Here is a 20,826-nt window from a genome sequence, read left to right as displayed (position 1 = left end):
GTACCATCACTTCGAGAGAGGCCCACAGAATCAACAAACTAATTAAAAGTGCAAGCTCAATTATAGGATGTACTCTGGACCTCCTTGAGTTGGTAGTGTGAGAGGGAATTAAAATAAAACAGTGCCATTATGAGCAATGCTGCACATCCTCTCTCTGACACAACAACACTGAGGAATTTCAGCCAACACATTATTTAGCAGAAGTGCATCAAGAAACGCTACCAACAGCAATATGTCTGCATAATGACGCACTGATCAGAAGTTTTATCTTTTTTGTAATTCTTTAAGTATGTTTGAGAAGGGTTGTTCTCAATTATATTTCTGAGCTTCAGTAAAAAGTTAAATTATTTTACTCATAATACCAAAAGTAACAACACAAATTGAAAAACAAACATCCAGGGAAATAAATATAAGATTGAAAATGCCAAAACACAGGTGACATAAACAGAGGTTACAATAATGACAGGTGGATGATAGAAAGTGCAAGAATCCATTAATGTGGACAAGACAAAAGAGATGACTGCTGACTTCAGAAAGGGCCATACTGCCCACAACATACTGAGAGCTCCATGGTGGAACTGGTTGACACTCAAGAACCTGGTATGCATATTGCAGCTGGCCTTACTTGGACAATAAACACCACCTCCATAGCCAAGAAGGCACAGTAGCAGTGTGGCTGCAGGCTTTTGTTCCAACCAGATTCCTAATCAGTGACAACACCTGATAAAACTGATCTCATTTAATTAGCAGGTATTATTTTTATTTTATTCTACATTCAGAAAAGCATAGCAGCATGATTTTTACATTTATAAGACATTTAGAAATATTTCTGCTTTTGCTATAGATTTAAATGCTTAACTCTCTTTTGTTGATTTCATTATATTTTTTCCCTTTCTCTGTGCAGTTTTTCCCTTTTGCTGTATCTTATTAATGACAATTAAAGATGAGCAGGGTGGACATGCTGGCAAACAACACTGAAGGCTGCAACTACTTTAGCATCAGATACATTATTCCCATATAACTGCTTGGTACATTTTAATATATATGTACAGTATATGTACGAAAAGTATTCAGACCCCCTTCAATTTTTCACTCTTTGTTATATTGCAGCCATTTGCTAAAATCATTTAAATTAATTTTTTCCCTCATTGACAGACAAAAAAAAGAATTTTTGAAATTGTTGCAAATTTATTAAAAACGAAAATCTGAAATATCACAAGGTCCTAAGTATTCAGACCCTTTGCTCAGTATTTAGTAGAAGTACCCTTTTGAGCTAATACAGCTATGAGTCTTCTCGGAAAAGATGCAACAAGTTTTTCACACCTGGATTTGGGGATCCTCTGCCATTCCTCCTTGCAGATCCTCTCCAGTTCTGTCATCTTTCCCTTGATTGCAACCAGTCGTCCTGTCCCTGCAGCTGAAAAACACCCCTACAGCATGATGCTGCCACCGCCATACTTCACTGTGGGGACTGTATTGGACAAGTGATGAGCAGTGCCTGGTTGTCTCCACACATACTGCTTAGAATTAAGGCCAAAATGCGGGCTGTCATGTGTCTTGCACTGAGGAGAGGCTTCCGACAGGCCACTCTGCCATAAAGCCCTGACTGGTGGAGGGCTGCAGTAATGGTTGACTTTCTACAACTTTCTCCCATCTCCTGACTGCATCTCTGGAGCTCAGCCAAAGTGATTTTTGGGTTCTTCTTCACCTCTCTCACCAAGGATCCTCTCCCCTGGTAGCTCAGCTTGGCCGGACGGCCAGCTCTAGGAAGGGTTCTGGTCGTCCCAAACGTCTTCCATTTAAGGATTATGGAGGCCACTGTGCTCTTGGGAACCTTAAGTGCAGCAGAAATTTTTTTGTAAACTTGGCTAGATCTGTGCCTTGCCACAATTCTGTCTCTGAGCTCTTTAGGCAGTTCCTTTGACCTCATGATTCCCATTTGCTCTGACATGCATTGTGAGCTGTAAGGTCTTATATAGACAGGTGTGTGGCTTTCCTAATCAAGTCCAATCAGTATACTCAAACACAGCTGGACTCAAATGAAGGTGATCTCAAGGATGATCAGAAGAAATGGAAAGCACCTGAGTTAAATATATGAGTGGCACAGCAAAGGGTCTGAATACTTAGGACCATGTGATATTTCAGTTTTTCTTTTTTAATAAATATGCAACAATTTCAAAAATTATTTTTTTTGTCTCTCAATATGGGGTGCTGTGTGTACATTAATGAGGAGAAAAATAAATTGAAATGATTTTAGCAAATGGCTGCAATATAACAAAGAGTGAAAAATTGAAGTGGGTCTGAATACTTTCCTACCCACTGTGTATATATATATATATATATATATATATATATATATATATATATATATATATATATATATATATATATACAGTATATATATAACCAAACTTAGTTTTCAAATTTCTGCATTGCTCCCAAAACACAGAACTTGGGAAATAACACATCACTTAATTAGCCCAGGAGTCCAATTAAAAACAGAAGCTGGTTGGAACAAAAACCTGTAATCAGTGTGTCCCCGGGACCTAGGTTGGGAAACACTGCACTATTCTATTGCCATCTAGTGGACAGCTAACGTAATGACGTAATGACACTTGGAGGAGTAAAATCCATTACAATTTGAAACGAATACTGTACTACTTGAAGTAAATCCCGATTTCACTCCTAACTGCTTATATGAAATAAATGTGTATGCCGGACTGCTTATATGAAATAAATATGTATTTAAGTATATAATATCATATGGTATGTTTCAATCAAATCGCAGGACAGCTTAGAAGCACTATTATTTCTAAAATGATCTCTTAAAGATATTAGAAGAAACAAAAAAATCGATCACTTTTGTAAACCGTAATTGCCTAATGTATATTCAGAATCTCACTTATGAACACGGGCGCGGGTGTTTTTTCTATTTGAAGATAAATGATATTAAATTGAATGTTTACTGACTTGAGTTTTTCCACTTGCTAAAAAAAAATCATGTCCTTTTCAATAGCATGTTTTTTTCCCCTCGTTGCGACCCGTAGCGGTGGACTAGAGACTGGACGCATGCGTATTGGCGAGAAGCGCTCATCATGGCTACCAAGGTGAGTGCAGGGTTCATTAGCCCAAAGAAGCGACAGTTTGTTGTTCACGTGTTTTAACACGTAACAGTCAAACAGTTTGAAAGTTGTCTTGATGTGACTTAATTCTGAATAAAGTTTAACACTAGTTTATTAAAACAAGCATGTCACTTGAAAGTTTACGTTCTGGTTCAGCATTAAATCTGAAGTAGAAATATCACATTTTATGTATGTATGTATGTATGTATGTATGTATATATAATAGGTAAAGTTATTATATGTGTGGAGTTGCAAAGTTTTATGTGTTTTCCAGACTTCATGTTGGTCTACAGGGGTCACCTAATTTGGTCTTCACTAGTTAGGTTCAAGTCCAGGGGTGTCCAGTTCTGGTTCTGAGGGTCACGGCTCGCTCCGACTAATCTGTAATAGAGTTCAGAAGTTATACTTTCGCTGTTACTTCTTTTGGAAAATATAATTAATGGCTAATTTGGTATTGCCGTTTAGCGTATATTATTCTGCTCAATTTGTTTCTTTTGAATTCACTTACATTATATGATTATTATATTCTTTAATCTTTTTTTAAGTAAGCAGTTAGTATGTTGTCAAACAACCAGGCAGTCGGACTTACAGTACATGTCACTTGTGGGGTTTTCTTAGTTATTGAAGCGTTTTAAAGTATTTACAAAAAATGGGTAACTAATTGTGCCTAGTCTCTTGTTCACAAAATATTTTATTGATCCTTTTCCCCCCGAAATATGTCTAAAGAATGACAAAAGGAATGTCTAATTAAAATGTATTTGTTGTTTACAAGAAAAAACTGTTTTCTAATTTTAAAATTTGCCTCAAAATGCTATGCAGTTGCAGCCACCCCAGGACATGAATGGTCAATCCCTGCTGTATCCAAAGTTATTTTACTTCCATGTACTGTAAATAGAAGTTTGATGTTCTCGATCGAGTTAAGTTCCGATTCTGGATGTTCACAACGTCGAGAAAAGTTGATGTCATCACGATGCCTGTGAAAAATCGAAATTGTTTTCGTGGGAAAATGACTCTTGTTTTGTTTTATAGAGTCACTAGATGACTTCAAGTGCATCCTACCAAAGACACAAACATTTAGAACGAGCGGTTTACAACAACAGCTTCTGAAAAATATGACCGGACTTTCTCAAACAAGCAGCATCGCATTTGTCACGTTACAGGCTCCTCACCTGTCGGGGCTGTTCCCGTCTCCGTATACCTGAATCCTTCAATGATGGTTTGACCAGTCCATCGATAACCGCTGTAGAAATTGTTTATTTTAACCGGGATTTTTGCATTCTGCCTCGTTTATTCTTGGGACCAGGCCTATTAAATTGCAAACTGTTAGTTTTTCAGATACATAATTGATTTAAATATAGACATACTCAAATTAATGTATAAGTGATGATATCCGACAGGTTGTTTGACCCACTAGAGCATATGCTTAATGATGAAGAGAAAGGAATGAACACATATAAATGCCAAGAATTATTATTATTATTATTAACACACACCTAGATCAGCACAGAGGCATTAAACTACCACTGGCCCAGTCTGACTATCTGTGCAGCTTTTACTTCATTTAATCCAACTTTCAAATTAAATATTATTTAAGTTATTCACTATTCCATTTCCTTTTCATTTTACTTTACAATTATTTATATACATAATAAACATTAACCGAGTTAACGTATTTGATTGTATATTATTGTATTGTACAATAGGATGTACTGCCAGATTAGAAAATTAGAAATACGGGACACTCTTAAAATCTCCCTTTATATTACTATATATATATATCTATATATATATCTATATATCTATATATAAATAAATGTATACATGCCCCCTACACAACCAGACCAATATATTATATAAAAGTAGAGACATAATTTAAAAACATAAAGCAAGGATTTTAATGGGTTATGGCTGGGATTGGCTCCAGCAGACCCCCGTGACCCTGTGTTCGGATTCAGCGGGTTAGAAAATGGATGGATGGATGAGGAAAACAAAAGTAAAATCATTTGAAAATGATTTAATACAAGCTAAAAAAAAATCTGTAAAAGTGAAATCATTTGAAAATATTTATTTAATACAGACAACAGAGAAATATTATTATTTAATACAGGCAGTTATAAAAAAAGTGGGCTGTGGCAAGTAGTAACAACACACTTTGTTGACATGTATGTTACAATGATGATACAGACCTGCACAGCAGAGCAGCTGGAGAGCAAAACGGTAACAGTGTCGCTGTCCTCATCCAACCATAGCAACTGAACAATTTGCAAACAGGCAGCAAACACTAGTTTCCTCGTTACATTTGGGTTTTTTAATCAAGAGAATCTGAGAAAAGAAAGTGTAATTACTTATAAAGTTACAACTAAGTACTGTAAGAAGGTAGTACAAATATATTTTCATTACGAAATTTGAAAATGAACTAAATATGGGACATTTGGGTTTTCCTTTAAGGTCAGTACGGGACAGGAGACAAAATGATCAAATATCGGACATGTCCTATATATAAGGAATGTCTGGCAATCCTATACTGTACTGTAAAACCTAACATTGCTATTTCCTGCCGTATCACTGAAGTGTAATTTACATTGAAATGCTGTATGGACCACTCCATGCTGATTTTTTTACTAGCTTAGGGGGCCCCATTGATAGCTGGATATAGTTCCATTTCAGATGTACTTACTATGTTAATTGGCAACGGTAAGTTGTGGTATGGAAGCAGGAGTACCTTTATGCAGATTTATGTTTTCTGTTCAATAAAATGAGATTATGTGTTTAAATATTTTTTGTTTGTTTTGCTGCCAGAGAGTGGTGACCTGTTGGTCCCAGTAAGCCCGAGAGTGTGTGTGTTTGTGCATATAAGTATTCCTAATGATTTACTGACAACCTGACCAAACCTATAAAAGTATTCATCCCTTGGAAAAATTCACATTTTATTATTATACTACATTCAATCACAGTGGCTTTTTTGATATTTTTGACAGATACAAAAATATTTTCATGCCAAAGTGAAGACGGGCCTCTGTAAAGTGGTTGAAATTAATTACACATATGAAATACACAGGAATGCAAGCAATCCCATAATAATCTCCCTCTTCAAGTCAGTATTTAGTAGATGCAACTTGGGCAGCAATTCCAGCCTGGAGTCTGTGTAGACAGGTCTCTCTCGGCTTGCCACATCTGGACACTGCAGTTTTTCCCCTTCTACTTTGCAGAGTTGCTCCATCAACTAAGCATTCCCATCACTGGATGCTACCTGCCATTTTGTGCAGTAGGGATGGTGTTTTTTTTTTGATAATGTGCACTGTTCAAACATATTTACTTAAATGTCCACAAAACTCAAATTTGATCTCATCAGGCCATTGAACCTGCTTCCAGCTGACATCAGAGTCTCCCATGTGCCTTCCAGCAAATTCTAGCGAAGGTGAGGTGCATTTTTTTTTTATACACGCAGGCAACGGTTGCTGTATGCCCTCTTCCTCTAATAGCCTCTGTAGTTTTTAACTCTTTCAGATTTATCACAGGTCGTTTGGTGGCCTCCCTCACTGGGCTTATTGTATGATGACTCAATTTTTGTGGATACCCTGCTCTAGACACGATTACAGCTGAACCATACTCTTTCTATTTCACAGTGATTGCTTTAAATAAACTCCAAGGGATATTCAGTGACTTGGATATTTTCTTGTATCCATCACCTGACGTGTGCTTTTTCAATCACCCTTTCACAGAGTTTTTTGGAGTGTTCTGTTGTCTTTGTTGTGTAGATTAGACCAACATACTGACTTGACTTTACAGAAAAGCTGCACTTATACTACAGAAACTGAAACCCTGAAAGGTGACCTCCATTGAATTAATGATGCGACTTCTGAAATCAATTCAGTCATGATTTAGGAGTGTCATATTAAATACTTACAGTTTGTGATCAGTTACTATATTTGTAATTAATTCATATATCACATTGCAGAGATGTTTTCACTTTGACATTACCTGTCTAGGGCGGCGCAGTGGGTAGCGCTGCTGCCTCGCTGTTAGGAGACCCAGGTTCGCTTCCCGGGTCCTCCCTGCGTGGAGTATGCATGTTCTCTGCGTAGGTTTCCTCTCACAGTCCAAAGACATGCAAGTTAGGTTCATTGGCGATCCTAAATTGTCCCTAGTGTGTGTTTGGGGTTTGTGTGTGTCCACCTTGTGGTGGGCTGGTGCCCTGACCGGGGTTTGTTTCCTGCCTTGCATCCTGTGTTGGCTGGGACTGGCCAATTCCCTGTGTTTCAATGTGGTATAACAATAAAATGTAAAACATCCTAAAGGGGTGAATACGTTTTATAAGCACTGTACATAATGTTCATTAAAAAAATTTTTTTCAACTCTTATTTGTGATGTGGGAACTGGATATATGAAGTAATTCAGGCAGAGAAAAAAAAGTTTTTCCTGATTTTTATATTCAAAGCTTATTAGATTGCTTTACCTAATGAGCCACTGCTGGATGATAATTAAACTTCTTTCATTTTGTAAAAGTGTGTCCTGATGCCATTAATGATTTCTCAAAGATCCATTTTCTTTGGGTTTTGATGTAAAAGATTTATTAATAAAATTAAGGAAACATTTTCAGAAAGGTGGCTAATTCATGAAGAGTGGAAATAGGTGTACAGGCAATTTATTTTATATAGAACTTTTGTTTTATGTTTATGATACTGTTACATGTTTTGTAGGTGGAGCACAGTCAGGTTATGAGACAGTCAGTATGTAACAGTCAGGAACTGCACTGCCTTCCTAAAAGTGCAGTTCACTAATGGCCATGCTAAAATGCCTGCCTACAAGATACTTTATTAGCAGTTGCTAATCAGGGTAGCTTGTTATGCTTATTTATTATTGTACAGTATTTCATTTACTAGGATGACACCTATGCCAGCAGCATCAGGCTCAAAGCAGAAACTTATTCTTGATATGGTGCTAGTCAGTTGCAGGGCACACTCTACGCAGTGTGCTGAATTTGTTTGCTTTGTAAAGAATAGCAAGTAGTTAGGTTAAAATAAATACATATTCTTCATAATCAGTCTTCAGTTTTACATAGATATATTTTTGCTAAAATTATCCATAATAATCTTACTAAATAGAGTATTGTGGCAGGGTTTCAAATGTACATGTACTTCTTAATCCAATTCATGGTCAAAGGGGACACTGGGTGCTTTTGTAGTGGTGAATGTATTCTGAACAGGGTGCCAATGAATTGCAGGACAGGCTAAGGTTTATTACAGCCAAATTGTTATGTAACATTCTCAAACCCACTTAATTCCATTCAAGATTACAAGAAATGAAAGTGGCTCTATTGGGTACAAGGTGGTAAAAGAGTCTCCTGTCCATCTCAGTTTTAAATAGTAGCTAATTTCGGTCACCTAAGTCATCTTGGTGTTTTCCATAAGGTACTCTGGCTTTACTCCCACTTGCTACACACTCAAAAATGACCTGGATGGATGAATGTGTATATGTACGCAAGTGTGCCATTCAGTGGACTGGCATCCCATCCAGATTTGGTTCTTCCTTTATACTCTGTGTTTTTGGCTTCTGCAAGTTTGAATTGGACAAAACAGGTGCAGACAGTGGACAATAACAAAACTTGGATGGGAAATTTAAATATGCAGTATCAAAACATGGAGTTAGATAAGTAAATGTTCAACCATATTCCTGTTGTAAGTAAACATACATCTTTTCCTTTGCAGTTTTCTTTCCGAGCAATTAAAAATTAGGCTTTGCATTGCAGTAGTCACCTGTGGCTTTTCTAAGTGGTATTCTCTGTGTAATAAACCACTCTGGAATTTACGTATTTTAAATATTACTTTACTTCTTTGGTACTGTCTAGAATGTAGAAGCTATTAAAATAAGTACAGTATAATCTGATTAGTTTGTAACACGGAGTACGTCTAATTGATTTTTTTGGTTCCTACTGGTGACAAATGTCCCCAGATGTCCACATGACCATCATCATCAAATTCTTTCACCTGAAAGCCATAAGGACTGATTTATATAATTTATTTTAGGTAGAATGCCCAGTGGAGGGTGGGTGGTCTCTTGACCTTGGAACCCTTGCAGATTTAGTTTTTGTTTTTGCCTGGCCCATCTGGAATTTTTTTTTCTGTCCTCCCAGCCATCTGACCTTGCTTTATTCTTTGTTATTTAGTGTTACCTAATCTTATTTTTGTTTCATTTAAACTTTTCTTTCGTCATCTTTTAAAGCACTTTCAGCTATACCATATGAAAATGTGCTGTATAAATAAATGTTGTTGTTAGACACACCAAAATGTGTAAAGAAATCAGTCTTCCTGCTTTTTGTTGTTCTATGTTCAATGTCTCTTATGGAAAATTTGTTTTTATCTTGCCCAATCATTTTAGTTAAACTTAAAAAAAATAAAAAAATAAACTTTTTCTTAAAATCTTTAGAAGTGTCCCAGTTCTCAAGAACATTTTGTCATTGCATTTATAACAAAAAATGTGTACCAAAGTAGTTGGGGATATCATATGAGCAACAAAAATACATCAATAAGTAAATCGTATTGCACATGCAAGTGCAGGATGGATACTTAGATTGATTATGCTTTGTTCATATAGACCTGTTACTAAGATTCTTACTAGCAGAAATGGTTTGATCTGGGTCATCAGTAACTACAAAACATTGCATATTCCTATCCAGGGTAATCAATATCAAAAAGTGAGCCAGGAACAACCAGCTTCAGCTTCTTTCAACAAGAAGCAGGTTTGTTCATTCTTAATGGCAGTTAAAACACAAGGAGATAAGGCAGTTGCCAATGTGAGATATGATAATGTTGACAGTGCTAATGTGGATGGGATAAAGTTAACACTATAGTGTATTTATTTTACATAGTTTTGAAAAAGAAAACATTGTAAGTAGAAATATTTTGTGCATTTAATTGATTTTCAAACCTTTCCTTGGGACTACTATTATTATTTTTCAAAGAAGTTATTATACATTGTACTGTTGTGTACAGTTTACAGTAGGTTTGGCAATGAAAGTTTTATGGATGTCCTTTTTTCTCAGCAGGCTATGAAGATTGTGGCAGTGCCAACTTTATTTGGATTTTCTTCTTTGAGGGTTTATGCAGCAGAGGAAGAAAAGAAGGAGAACTGTGTATCCACTCAAGAGGTGTGCGTCAGATGTATTGGTTGATTAAAGTTGGTAAGGTAGCACATGCAGCAAGAGTTTCAGTTGTACATCAGTCTTTAAACATAGGGCTAGCTTTCATAATAAGAAGCCAATAACTACTGCTAATTGAATTTAAACCTTTTATCATATTTTTTGTTCATTCATTTATTAAGACTTTAGAGCACATAACTACTGTACTTCTTTTACTTGTAAAACAGTGGCATTGAAAGACCTTTTTATTTTTAATTGACAATGATATACAAACAGCAAGGCAACCAAAGTGTTCCTCATAAAATAATTATCCTAATAAAATGTTTGGAAAGAAATGAAGAAACCTTAAAGGGTTGGGAAAAAAGCAATTTATTCCATTAAACAAAACTATGTGATCTCAAAAAAGGAAGAAAAAAAAATAGACAAAGCAGTGGCGAGTGTACCAAAACCCATGCTATTAAATTAAACATTTCATTAAGGGCAAACAATTGGCTTCTGATTTTTGGAGCTCCCAGCTGCAAATCCTGCACCCACTGTAGCTTTCTAGGAACTAAGTTTGAATACTCTCTTAAACATATACATTATATATCTGTTATTAACTGGTGTTGATAATTACTGCACTTGTTAATTTTGCAGGATGTTTGAAATTAAGAGATATTTTGGTAAGAATACTTCTATTCATATAGTGTTGTTTTTCTAGATAATACAAAATTAAGGGTTGGTTTCAGCCAGAAAGTTTAATATTTAATATTCTTTATTTTGAGAGTAGGAAACTATGTTTATAGTTTTTTTTTTAATTTATTAAATTATATGCTGCATATTAGGCCAAGTGGGAGTTTACGTTGGTATCTGGCTTACATAATAGTTACTCTAATAAGTAATCAGATTTTCAATAAATGGAAGAACAACTTCAGTGTAGTAATTGGTGCTGCCTTTAAAAATCATAATGTATATACAAATCAAAGAAAAAAACAATATAAATTACCAATAGCATGGTATTTGCTCTCTCACATGTTGTACCATATTAATTTACTATTAGGCCGTTGTGTTGTTATTTTTCAAATGAAAATTAAACCTATCATATCCTATTCTATTCCCTTCGGTGACTTGCACCAAGAAACAAGGATAGTCATTGAAAGGTTTCTTCATTTAGTCAGGGTAGCGTGTCAAACTCTGAGCCAATATGTGATGTTGTTAATTCTTTGCAGTCTTAAGTAAATGTATTTTTTCTTAATGTTTTATTTCTTGTTCTATTAAAACAATCTTGTTCTTAATTAATTTTAGCTGTATAGGTTTATAACACTGATAATTTATAAAATATAGGGCCAATGCATTTGCAATTTGTTGTAAATGTGTTTTACTAATTTGTTTTGCTGATTTTAATTTCCAATATTTTAGTTATCTGTTTACCTGACCCCTCCTGCAAAGTTAAAATATGTCGAAGAACAGCCTGGGCAACTACAGAGTGGAATTTCAGTGGCAAGAGAAGCAATTTCCCCATATTTCCGAAGTTTAAAGGTATGAACTGTGTTTATTTCCATCTAGTTTTTTAATTGATTGAATGGTGCAGAATTAGATTGGCATTGAAAGTTGGTTCTGATCATTTTCTTGAGTTTAATTTTAAAATATATGCAGGATCATTTTCCATTGGTAGCTTTCTGTAAATTCCTTTCAGGTGGGAAAATAACTCAGTAATCAGAACACCCGGGACTGCAAGTTTTTAATTCTTGTCAAAAAAAAAAATTGCACACCTGATAGACTACCAGATGTTTCAGATCTTTGGTCCACTTAATATTTTCCTAATCAAAAACAATTTAATTAAAAACATAAGATCCTATTCTTAATGTACAATCTTAACTTTGGTGCAACCTTTAAAGACAGCTACTTATAGCATGCCAGACTGCCATACCCACCTTCTAAAGCTTGGTTTATACTTGACGCATCTGTGCTAGTTGCGAGAACAGCAGAGCAAAAATTATGTCATACTCTGCAGCACGCGCTGGAGTTTTGCTGTTTGCAGATATTTTTCTAACTACACAGAGATGTGGGTGTGGCACCATGTACCCTAAGTAGTGAATTCTGAGGGGGTTATGTGGGTGCCAGAGTGATGAATGAAGGGCTGAATATTACCAAACAGGTCATCAAAGTGCAAGGAAGACATTCAAAAATATTTTAAGTGCATTTCGTCATCATTATGCAAATATTGTACTCACCTTCTCTTCGCTGGTTTTGGTAAATGTGTCTATATGCACATACACACATATACACGCACACAAGTGAGTAATATTGTGAAATTATGAAGCAAGTCCGTAAAGCAAGCAAGACAGACAATAGCATTAGCTGTAAAGCAACTAGGGCAGTGAAGGAAAGATTACCAAAGTTAATTGTATCCTCTCGTCATTTACCGTGATGAAAATAAGATAAAAGTAATAATTAGCACATACTTTGGTATGGATTAAAAAACCAAAAAAAAAAAGGCAAGGACAAGGCAAACTGTTTCACTACTGCTTCAATACCATTTACAGGTGAAAGGAATCTTAATTACCAGCAGTATTATGACACAAAGAAAACAACTTCTCAAATATTCAAAGAACGTTTTAAGCAGATTAAATCTGGAGGCTATTCTGCAATATAGCGAAGACTGCAGGTAGAAGACAGTGCCATAACCAAGTCAGAGAATCTACTGTGCTATATGCAGAGAGTGTCCAGAAATAACATATAAAAGCAGTTATTTGTTTTTGGAAAAAACTAATTTTAGGATTGAAAAGTTGAGAAAGCACAGTAAAATTAGAGTGTTTACTGTACTAGTCAGCCTGCAATATTTAATAAATGCTGACGCAGCGCTGAGTTATTTTAATGAAATGTACAACTTTGAAACAAAAATGCACACTGATGAAGCAGGTAACTGTTTTCAACTGACAGGGTTTGCTTCAGAAAAGAAAATCACCTAAAATATTCAGCAGTTTGTTGATCACATGTGATGGCTTGAATGTTCTAACAGTGCTCCTGTCACAAATTTTCAAGGGTTCGCCCTTTGGAAATTGACAATAACCTTTGGACATCAGAGGTCTATAATCAATTACAAACAGGCCTTGCCTTATGCAGTCACGATAAGGCATGAGAGGAATATCATAAAAAAGAAGATGCTCACCTTTAACCAGTACGTATTCTTTACTCCTGACAGGTTTCCTGAATTTTGTGAAAACGCTTCCTACTATTAGCCCAAAAACTGCAGTGTGAACATGCTTTTCCAAGCCTAAACCTCATCTTTAATAACATGGCCACACTGTTAATGGTTCAGATGTAACAAATTTTAATGCAGTTGTATACACAAATCACTGTGGTCAACTAAAGATGTATGAAATTATAAAGGAAATATTGCACCTCAGAATATACCTGAAAGTCAAGCGTATCATGTTTTAACAGAGAATGTAATGGGTGAAGTCTTAATTGGGTCTGAAAGCAAATTTGACAATACAATATTAATGCAAGTACTTCAGTTAATCTATACTAATAAAAGGCAAAGCCCTCACTCACTCACTCACTGACTCATCACTAATTCTCCAACTTCCCGTGTAGGTAGAAGGCTGAAATTTGGCAGGCTCATTCCTTACAGCTTACTTACAAAAGTTAGGCAGGTTTCATTTCGAAATTCTACGCGTAACGGTCATAACTGGAACCTACTTATGTACATATATTCCAGCCATAGCCTGCAGCTGGGTCGCCGTATGAGGCGGAGTTGCGTCCTTCATAGTCACGCCTCCTACGTAATTGAGTGCCTGCCCATATAAGGCCGTCCATCAGCGGTAATCCAATAGAAACACTCCTCTGCTCAATATTCGCGGGTGAAGGACTGTGCTTATGCAGACGAAGATGAGATGGTCAGGGTGGTGTTTGGCACAAACTCAGCGAAACTGTTAGAGAAACTTTTAAGTGCCAGGTCTTAGCTAACATTAAATAAAGCCATGGACATCGCACGAGATAGCACAAGCACAGCTGAGAACCTTCGATGCATGTACTCCGTGCGGCTCACGTGAACTGACTGTGAACGCAGTACGCAGACAAAAAGCAACAGCTCCAAAGAGCTGAACAAAAAACGCATTACACAATTGAGAAGGCAGCAAAAGAATATGAAGCGAGTGACGCATATAAGCATATTCATAAGTGCAGCTACTGCGAAAACAAAGCATACGATGGAAAAAGTCAATGTCCAAATTCCCGTGCATGCAGCGTGTGACATCTCAAATAAAGAGGAAGAATGACTGAAACCTGTTATCTTTACAATGGTTGACAAACACGGAATGTAACTTGAACACAACACATCCTCCAAATACGAACCTGATTGAAAGAAATAATGATAATCAAATCCTTGATGACAGCAACACTCATAACAGTCACAAAGCAATTATATTGACAATCCTGTTACATTATTTTTAAAATGTTCCCTTTTCTTTTTCATAACTTAACACACTACTTCTCCCCTGCGAAGCGTGGGTATTTTGATAGATATATATATATATATATATATATACTCAAAAAAGAAACGTCCTCTGACTTTCAACTGTTTTTACTTTCAGTAAACTTAATTTGTAAATATTTGTATGAACACTAAAAGAGTCAACACCATAAGACATAAACTAAAAATGTTTCACAATGTGTCCCTGAATGAAGGGAGGCTCAAAATCAAAAGTACCAGTCAGTATCTGGTGTGGCCACCAGCTGCTTGAAGTACTGCAGTGCATCTCCTCCTCATGGACTGGACCAGATTTGTCAGTTCTTGCTGTGAGATGTTACCCCACTCTTCCACCAAGGCATCTGCAAGTTCCTGGACTTTTCTGGGGGTGGCCCTAGCCATTTATATATATATATATATATATATATATATACCCTAATCTACATACTGTCAAATAAACGAACCACACGCCGTGGCGCTACGCAAGAGGCTTCACCTCTAGCACTGACGTCCGAGGTTCAATTTCCGAGAGGGGGTGCAGTGAGTGTGTACGCCTGATGAAGCCAGAATTAGGGCAGAACACGTGTCACATACTCTTTGCATTATTTGACAGTAAAACTATTTCAGTATATATATTTATATACACACAAACGCACACATACACACATATATATATATGTGTGTATATGTATATGTGTATATATGTAGATATGTATATACTGTATATATATATATATATATATATGTATATGTGTATATATGTTTATATATGTGTGTGTATATATATATATATATGTAGATATATATATATGTATATATATGTGAATGTGTGTGTGTGTGTGTATATATATCTATATATGTATGTGTGTGTATATATATATCACCATGATATAATCCTTTAAAAATCATGTATTTGCTAAAATGTTCTCAATTAAAATACCAGTTGTGTTTGAGGTAGAAGAGTGCTATGCACTTTACAAACAAATGTTGCTGTAAAAAGTTACAGGTAACCAAACACACCATATATAAAGAAAGGGTACCTGATACCAGCTTTGCAGAGGTAGTAGCCAAGCAGACTAGCATATGCATTTACAATTTGCTCATCCCTGTTCTGTATAGTACATTATGGATGGCTAAGCAATTTTCCAGATGTACTCACATATTTTTTTGCATACAATAATGTTCAGAAGTTTGGAATCAAAAATAAACACTCATGTTTTTGATGATCAAAGTACCATTACATTTATTTTAAAATATAACCAAGGCATTTCTAATGCTACAAATGGTTATTAATGCTTGAAATGACTGATTTTTGTAATGTAATATTTAGATATGACTGCAAAGTCTCAGTGGTAAACATTTTTAGCTTATCCTTAATTAATGCTTAAACAGTGATTGTTTATTAGAGAAACCTTTTGTAATTGTGTTAGCACTGCTGAAATGTGTTATTTTTCAAAAAGAAAGTAACGCTTTTGTTGTTTTACAAAATGGCAGATTACAAAAAAACTTTAGATTTCATACAAAAGATTCTCATTACTGCTTTGAGGAAAATGGGTATAGTGGATAGAAAAATAAGTTAACAGCCCAGATGTACAACTCCATTTGGGAATAAATACATCAAAAACTGTAGTTTGAAAAACAGACACGTTATAAGTCCTCACTCTTTCAATACTGCTGTATGTACATCTTATTATTAAAAGTAAACAGGGTGTAGGAAATTTAGTGAAACACCAAAGTTTTGTGATTTTATAAAGGGTCATAAAGTTGATAAAATTTATATTATTATATCAAAGAGAGCTTTATGTTCTTGCATTCAAATACATATGAAATATTAACATTTTCTCTCACTATGTTTCATCATTCATTAAATATCTGGATACTCTGTAAACAAATTGGTTGAAATGCGACTTATTTTTAGCCTTGCAAATAATACTAAACTGGATTTCTTTACTTTAATTACATAAAGACCAATGATATCCATTTGTCCGGACAGAAGTCTCGCATGTGTTTTTTTTTTTTTTTTTTAACCTGAACTCCTATATATTTTGCATTCATCCATTTTATAACACACCTGTTTTTTGGTGTAACCAGTTTTAATTTATTTAAGTCTACAATTCTCTGAGGTTATAAATTGAAAAATTGATATCCATAAATCTAAATTGATTTTTCAGTACATGTAAACAAACAGCAGAGATTTATGGGAGATTTTTATATGTAGAAACTGAGATATCACTTCACCCATATTGAGCTATTTTGTGATCACATTACAATTTTGTTTTCAAATTATTTAATAACTGGTCTTCTGTAGTATTGATGTTTTATTACATCAGTTTAAAAGTAAATATTAAATAATATTTTGTTTTATTTTTCTTTCTTTCTTCATTTAACATTTACACTGGATAATTATGTATTATATGTATTAAACCTATTTTTGTTTCTTTGTACACAGTCCAGTATAAGAAATGCATTATCAGAAAGCAAAGATAGAAAAGGACATATGGTAGTCTCACAAGAAAACCTTCAAAGTAGACTGCAACCCACAATAGATTCACAACAGCAGTAGAAGAACACCTTTGCTTGTAAGTGTAGGGAGTCATAGGCATCTAACGGGGGATTGATGCTATCATACAGGAAGCCTTGGAAAAGAGATTGTTAATTACAGCAGTAGAGTAAAATGTGACACTTCTGTTAAGGGTGTCTGATGCTTTACTAACTAAGAGAAAGAGGGACATCTTGGAAGATTGACAAGAGCCCACAGGATCTTCTGGCCGACAATTCACAGCACAGTTATAAAGACCTGCCTACCTATATAAGAACAATGGCAGGAGAGACTACCATGAGATCAGTGGGAAAATGCTCTCCCTTTCTGTGATGTGAAATTTCCTTTGGATATCCCATTTTTTAAGGGTTACACATCTTCAGCAGTGCAGGGATTCAAGGAGCCAATACAGAGGGGTTTCTAATTTTCAGTTACTATAGCTAAGAAAGGGCAGACCTTTACCCTGGAATTGTTTCTGGGATTTGGCTAAAAAAAAACTGTCATTAGTTTGAGGAAGATAGATCTGAATTATGTAAGAAAGTGAGAGACAGGAGATGGTAGGGGAATGCTTTGATATCACTGCACCACAGAAGAGACCAGACACCTGTGAAAGCAGGTCCAGATACAACACAATGTTTTTTTGTGTCTTTTCCTTTGTACAGTATTTTGTTTTCTCATGTTTGTGATAACTTTGACACCCTTGAATTCCCGTTGATAAAAAAAATACCTCATGAGGGTGCTCTATTATTATAATACATTCATATTTTACAGCTAATAACAGTTCTAATCATGTATGGGGATGCTTGTGCAATGTAGATATTCCACAACATTTTCTTTAATAGAAAAAAAAAAGAATCTTGACGTAGTCCTTAATGTAATTTTAATAGCACTCAAGAGTCTGGAATTCCTTTGAAGCAGCCTAGTGAGTGGGGAGTAAGAGGCCAAATACAAGAAGTGCTCATTTAGATGAGTTTTGAAGGACTCTTCTATTCTGATGACAGGGATGTCAGCCATGCAGAAATATTATAGTCAAAAGTGTTTCAGCAAATGTTAGTTTGTAAAAGACTTTTTTAAGCTTTACAAAACCAGATAGTTGGAATATGCTGTGTAAAAATGGAAAATTTAAGGTACTCTGTGTTATAATCCTGTCTGACTACTTTTAATGTGATATAATTAAAAATGTGTTATTTAAGTTATAATTTATATTGTTTTATTTTAGTTTTCTAACATCTACCCTTGCTTCTCATATGCATTTCCTTAGAGGGGTTGTGATTCATTGAAAAATGGAGTGATAAATATAATCCATTTTGGAGAAGGTAGGTGACTAAAATATTTGGATATTCATTTTTGTTATACTAAAATAGTCCAATCAGTTATACTGTATATTGCATTGTGGTTTAGATACATACACATACTTGAAGGATCCCCCTCCTGGATTTTTACCTCGGGTTAGTGTGATTACAGTTTCTGGATTGGCTGGCTTAATCATGGCAAGAAAAGGTAACTTATTTTTTGAGATTTCTTTTCATGAATATTATTTGTATGTAAAGAAATATTTTAATATAACGATATTTTAAAGTGACCCAATTACATCTTTTAACTTAACTAGATTGTTCAGATTTTTGGTTATCATACTGCTTTATATTGTTAGTTTGTATGATTAAATAAAATCGAATCACACTTTTATTAGAGAAATCAGTCATTATGTACAGGTTTATTTACCAATACTACATGCCCAGCTACAAATAGTTATTCATTACGTAATAAATAATTTGTATTTTGCTTTATATAAATCAACTAGTTGCTTCATGCATTATTTTGGGTATTTATTGTATTTATTGGCTTTAAAAACCACAGGTTGTTTGAAAAGTCTAACTATGTCATTAATGTTAATCAGTATCCCTAAATGAAATTATGTTGTAATGTGTGCATGAAAATAGTATATTGTTATACAAGTAATTTTCTTTATAAAAAGTAAGATAATTGAATAGATTTATTTAGAATTATTATCAATGCCTATGAATGTATAATACATATTCAATAAAAATGTTTTTTTAATTGTCTTTGGGTGGAGAATTTAAGTATACAGTTGAGCAACATGTCTTCTGTATGTGTAACATTTATTTACATTCTTACTTTTTTTTCCTTTATTACGTAGGTTCCAGATTTAAAAAAATTATGTTTTCTCTGGGTTTAGCTGCTGCTGGGACAGCTGTGTGTTACCCAGCCCAAGCTGTGACTGCAGTTAAGGTAAATACATTATTTTGTACTTTGCTTTAATTGTATTAACACTTAATATTTCTAATATTTGGATTCATAATGTAAAATATCAGAGTATCAAAAGTTACTTGTTTTGCATTACGTATATTAAACTTGAGTCTTCATACATTTTTGCCTGTAATCAGTTTTTTGAATGGATAACAAAGGTATGGTATTAAAACAGTAACATTTATACTATACTAATGTTGCACTTATGAATCTGAGTCATCATTTTAAACTCCCAGCTAAATACTTGTCCAACTCATGTGAAGTAATAAAGAGTAATGCAGGATAGAGGGTGACAATGAAGTTTACGATTTCTTAAGGTACTCTGGTAAAGTAACCAGTTGAAATTACAGATTACAAAATAGAGAAGTGGAAATTTCAAATATAATCAAAATATGCTGTCATGCTTACACACAGTAAAATAATTTAAAATAAATTTTAATGAACGTTAATACATAAGAAACAGATAGAACAGTAAATATGTTACTTTTTAAGACAATATTTGTCAATCATTTTTCTTTGATTAGAGGAAGTTTAATAGCAGTGAAGTTGTTTTTTGATAATTGATATCATTTACATAGTGTTGGTAATACTCTGAATACTGTATATTTTTGTGTACAAAAATCTGTAATCTTGTATCTAATCTGTAATCAGATCAAGATTAAAAGAGAAGTATACAGGCAGGACTTGCGCCGTGATTATGCCCACTAACTTTGTGTTAATGCTGGATCTTTCTGGCCTCAGGGCCATGAGATTTATCAATTATTAAAAGCTGGTCTTCCTTGGGTTGTCTGAAAATTGCCAAAAAATTTTCATCTGTCAGTCAGGCAATGTAGATATGTAGCTTTATATATAGTTTTTTTGTATTATGGTTGAGATTTCTTTCAAGTACCAATGAAGTTGATTTTTTTAAATACAAGCACAGTTAATCACAGGTCTCTGGGAGCCAGTGATTATCACAGCAGTACCGCATGTAAAGGAAGATGTCCAGCCTACAGCTGCTGATAACATCAGTCATGTCTGTGGATGAAGAGATTAAGAAAGCAATCAAAATCCTGCTCTGGAACACTGTATAAAAGAGATGCGTCATCTTGTCTTCATGACTGCATGAGGAAGTATTTCTTAGGACAGTCAGCCATAAAATTAGACATGAAAAGGAACTTTCCTTATGAACCACACATGGCCTCATGATCTGCTACATTATTAGTGATGTTTTTACTTTTCTCACTTGCAGTACATTTGCAAAACATGAAGCACTAATGACAGTAACTGTAGGATGTAGTTAATATAAAAAAAATTACAAGAAATT

At 34.7% G+C, this 20,826-nt stretch overlaps 1 protein-coding gene across 2 annotated transcripts in view; it reads left to right on the top strand.

The window, feature by feature from the left end:
* Positions 1–3,006: 3,006 nt before the first annotated feature.
* Positions 3,007–20,826, top strand: part of apool (apolipoprotein O-like) — a 28,936-nt gene continuing 11,116 nt past the window's right edge. Inside the window, exons 1-6 of one of the 2 annotated variants that reach the window (XM_039765941.1) lie at positions 3,007–3,107; positions 10,168–10,269; positions 11,659–11,778; positions 18,514–18,568; positions 18,654–18,752; positions 19,411–19,502. In XM_039765941.1, the coding sequence (XP_039621875.1) occupies positions 3,096–3,107; positions 10,168–10,269; positions 11,659–11,778; positions 18,514–18,568; positions 18,654–18,752; positions 19,411–19,502 (480 nt within the window). In that variant the 5' untranslated portion in view covers positions 3,007–3,095. Of the gene's footprint in view, positions 3,108–10,164; positions 10,270–11,658; positions 11,779–18,513; positions 18,569–18,653; positions 18,753–19,410; positions 19,503–20,826 lie in introns of both variants that reach the window. The other variant, XM_039765939.1, reaches the window with a different exon arrangement.

The sequence above is a fragment of the Polypterus senegalus genome, chromosome 10, assembly GCF_016835505.1.
Source record: "Polypterus senegalus isolate Bchr_013 chromosome 10, ASM1683550v1, whole genome shotgun sequence".
Lineage (NCBI taxonomy): Eukaryota > Metazoa > Chordata > Cladistia > Polypteriformes > Polypteridae > Polypterus > Polypterus senegalus.
Note: the sequence above shows the minus strand (reverse complement) of the source record. Positions and strands in the feature narration are given on the sequence as shown.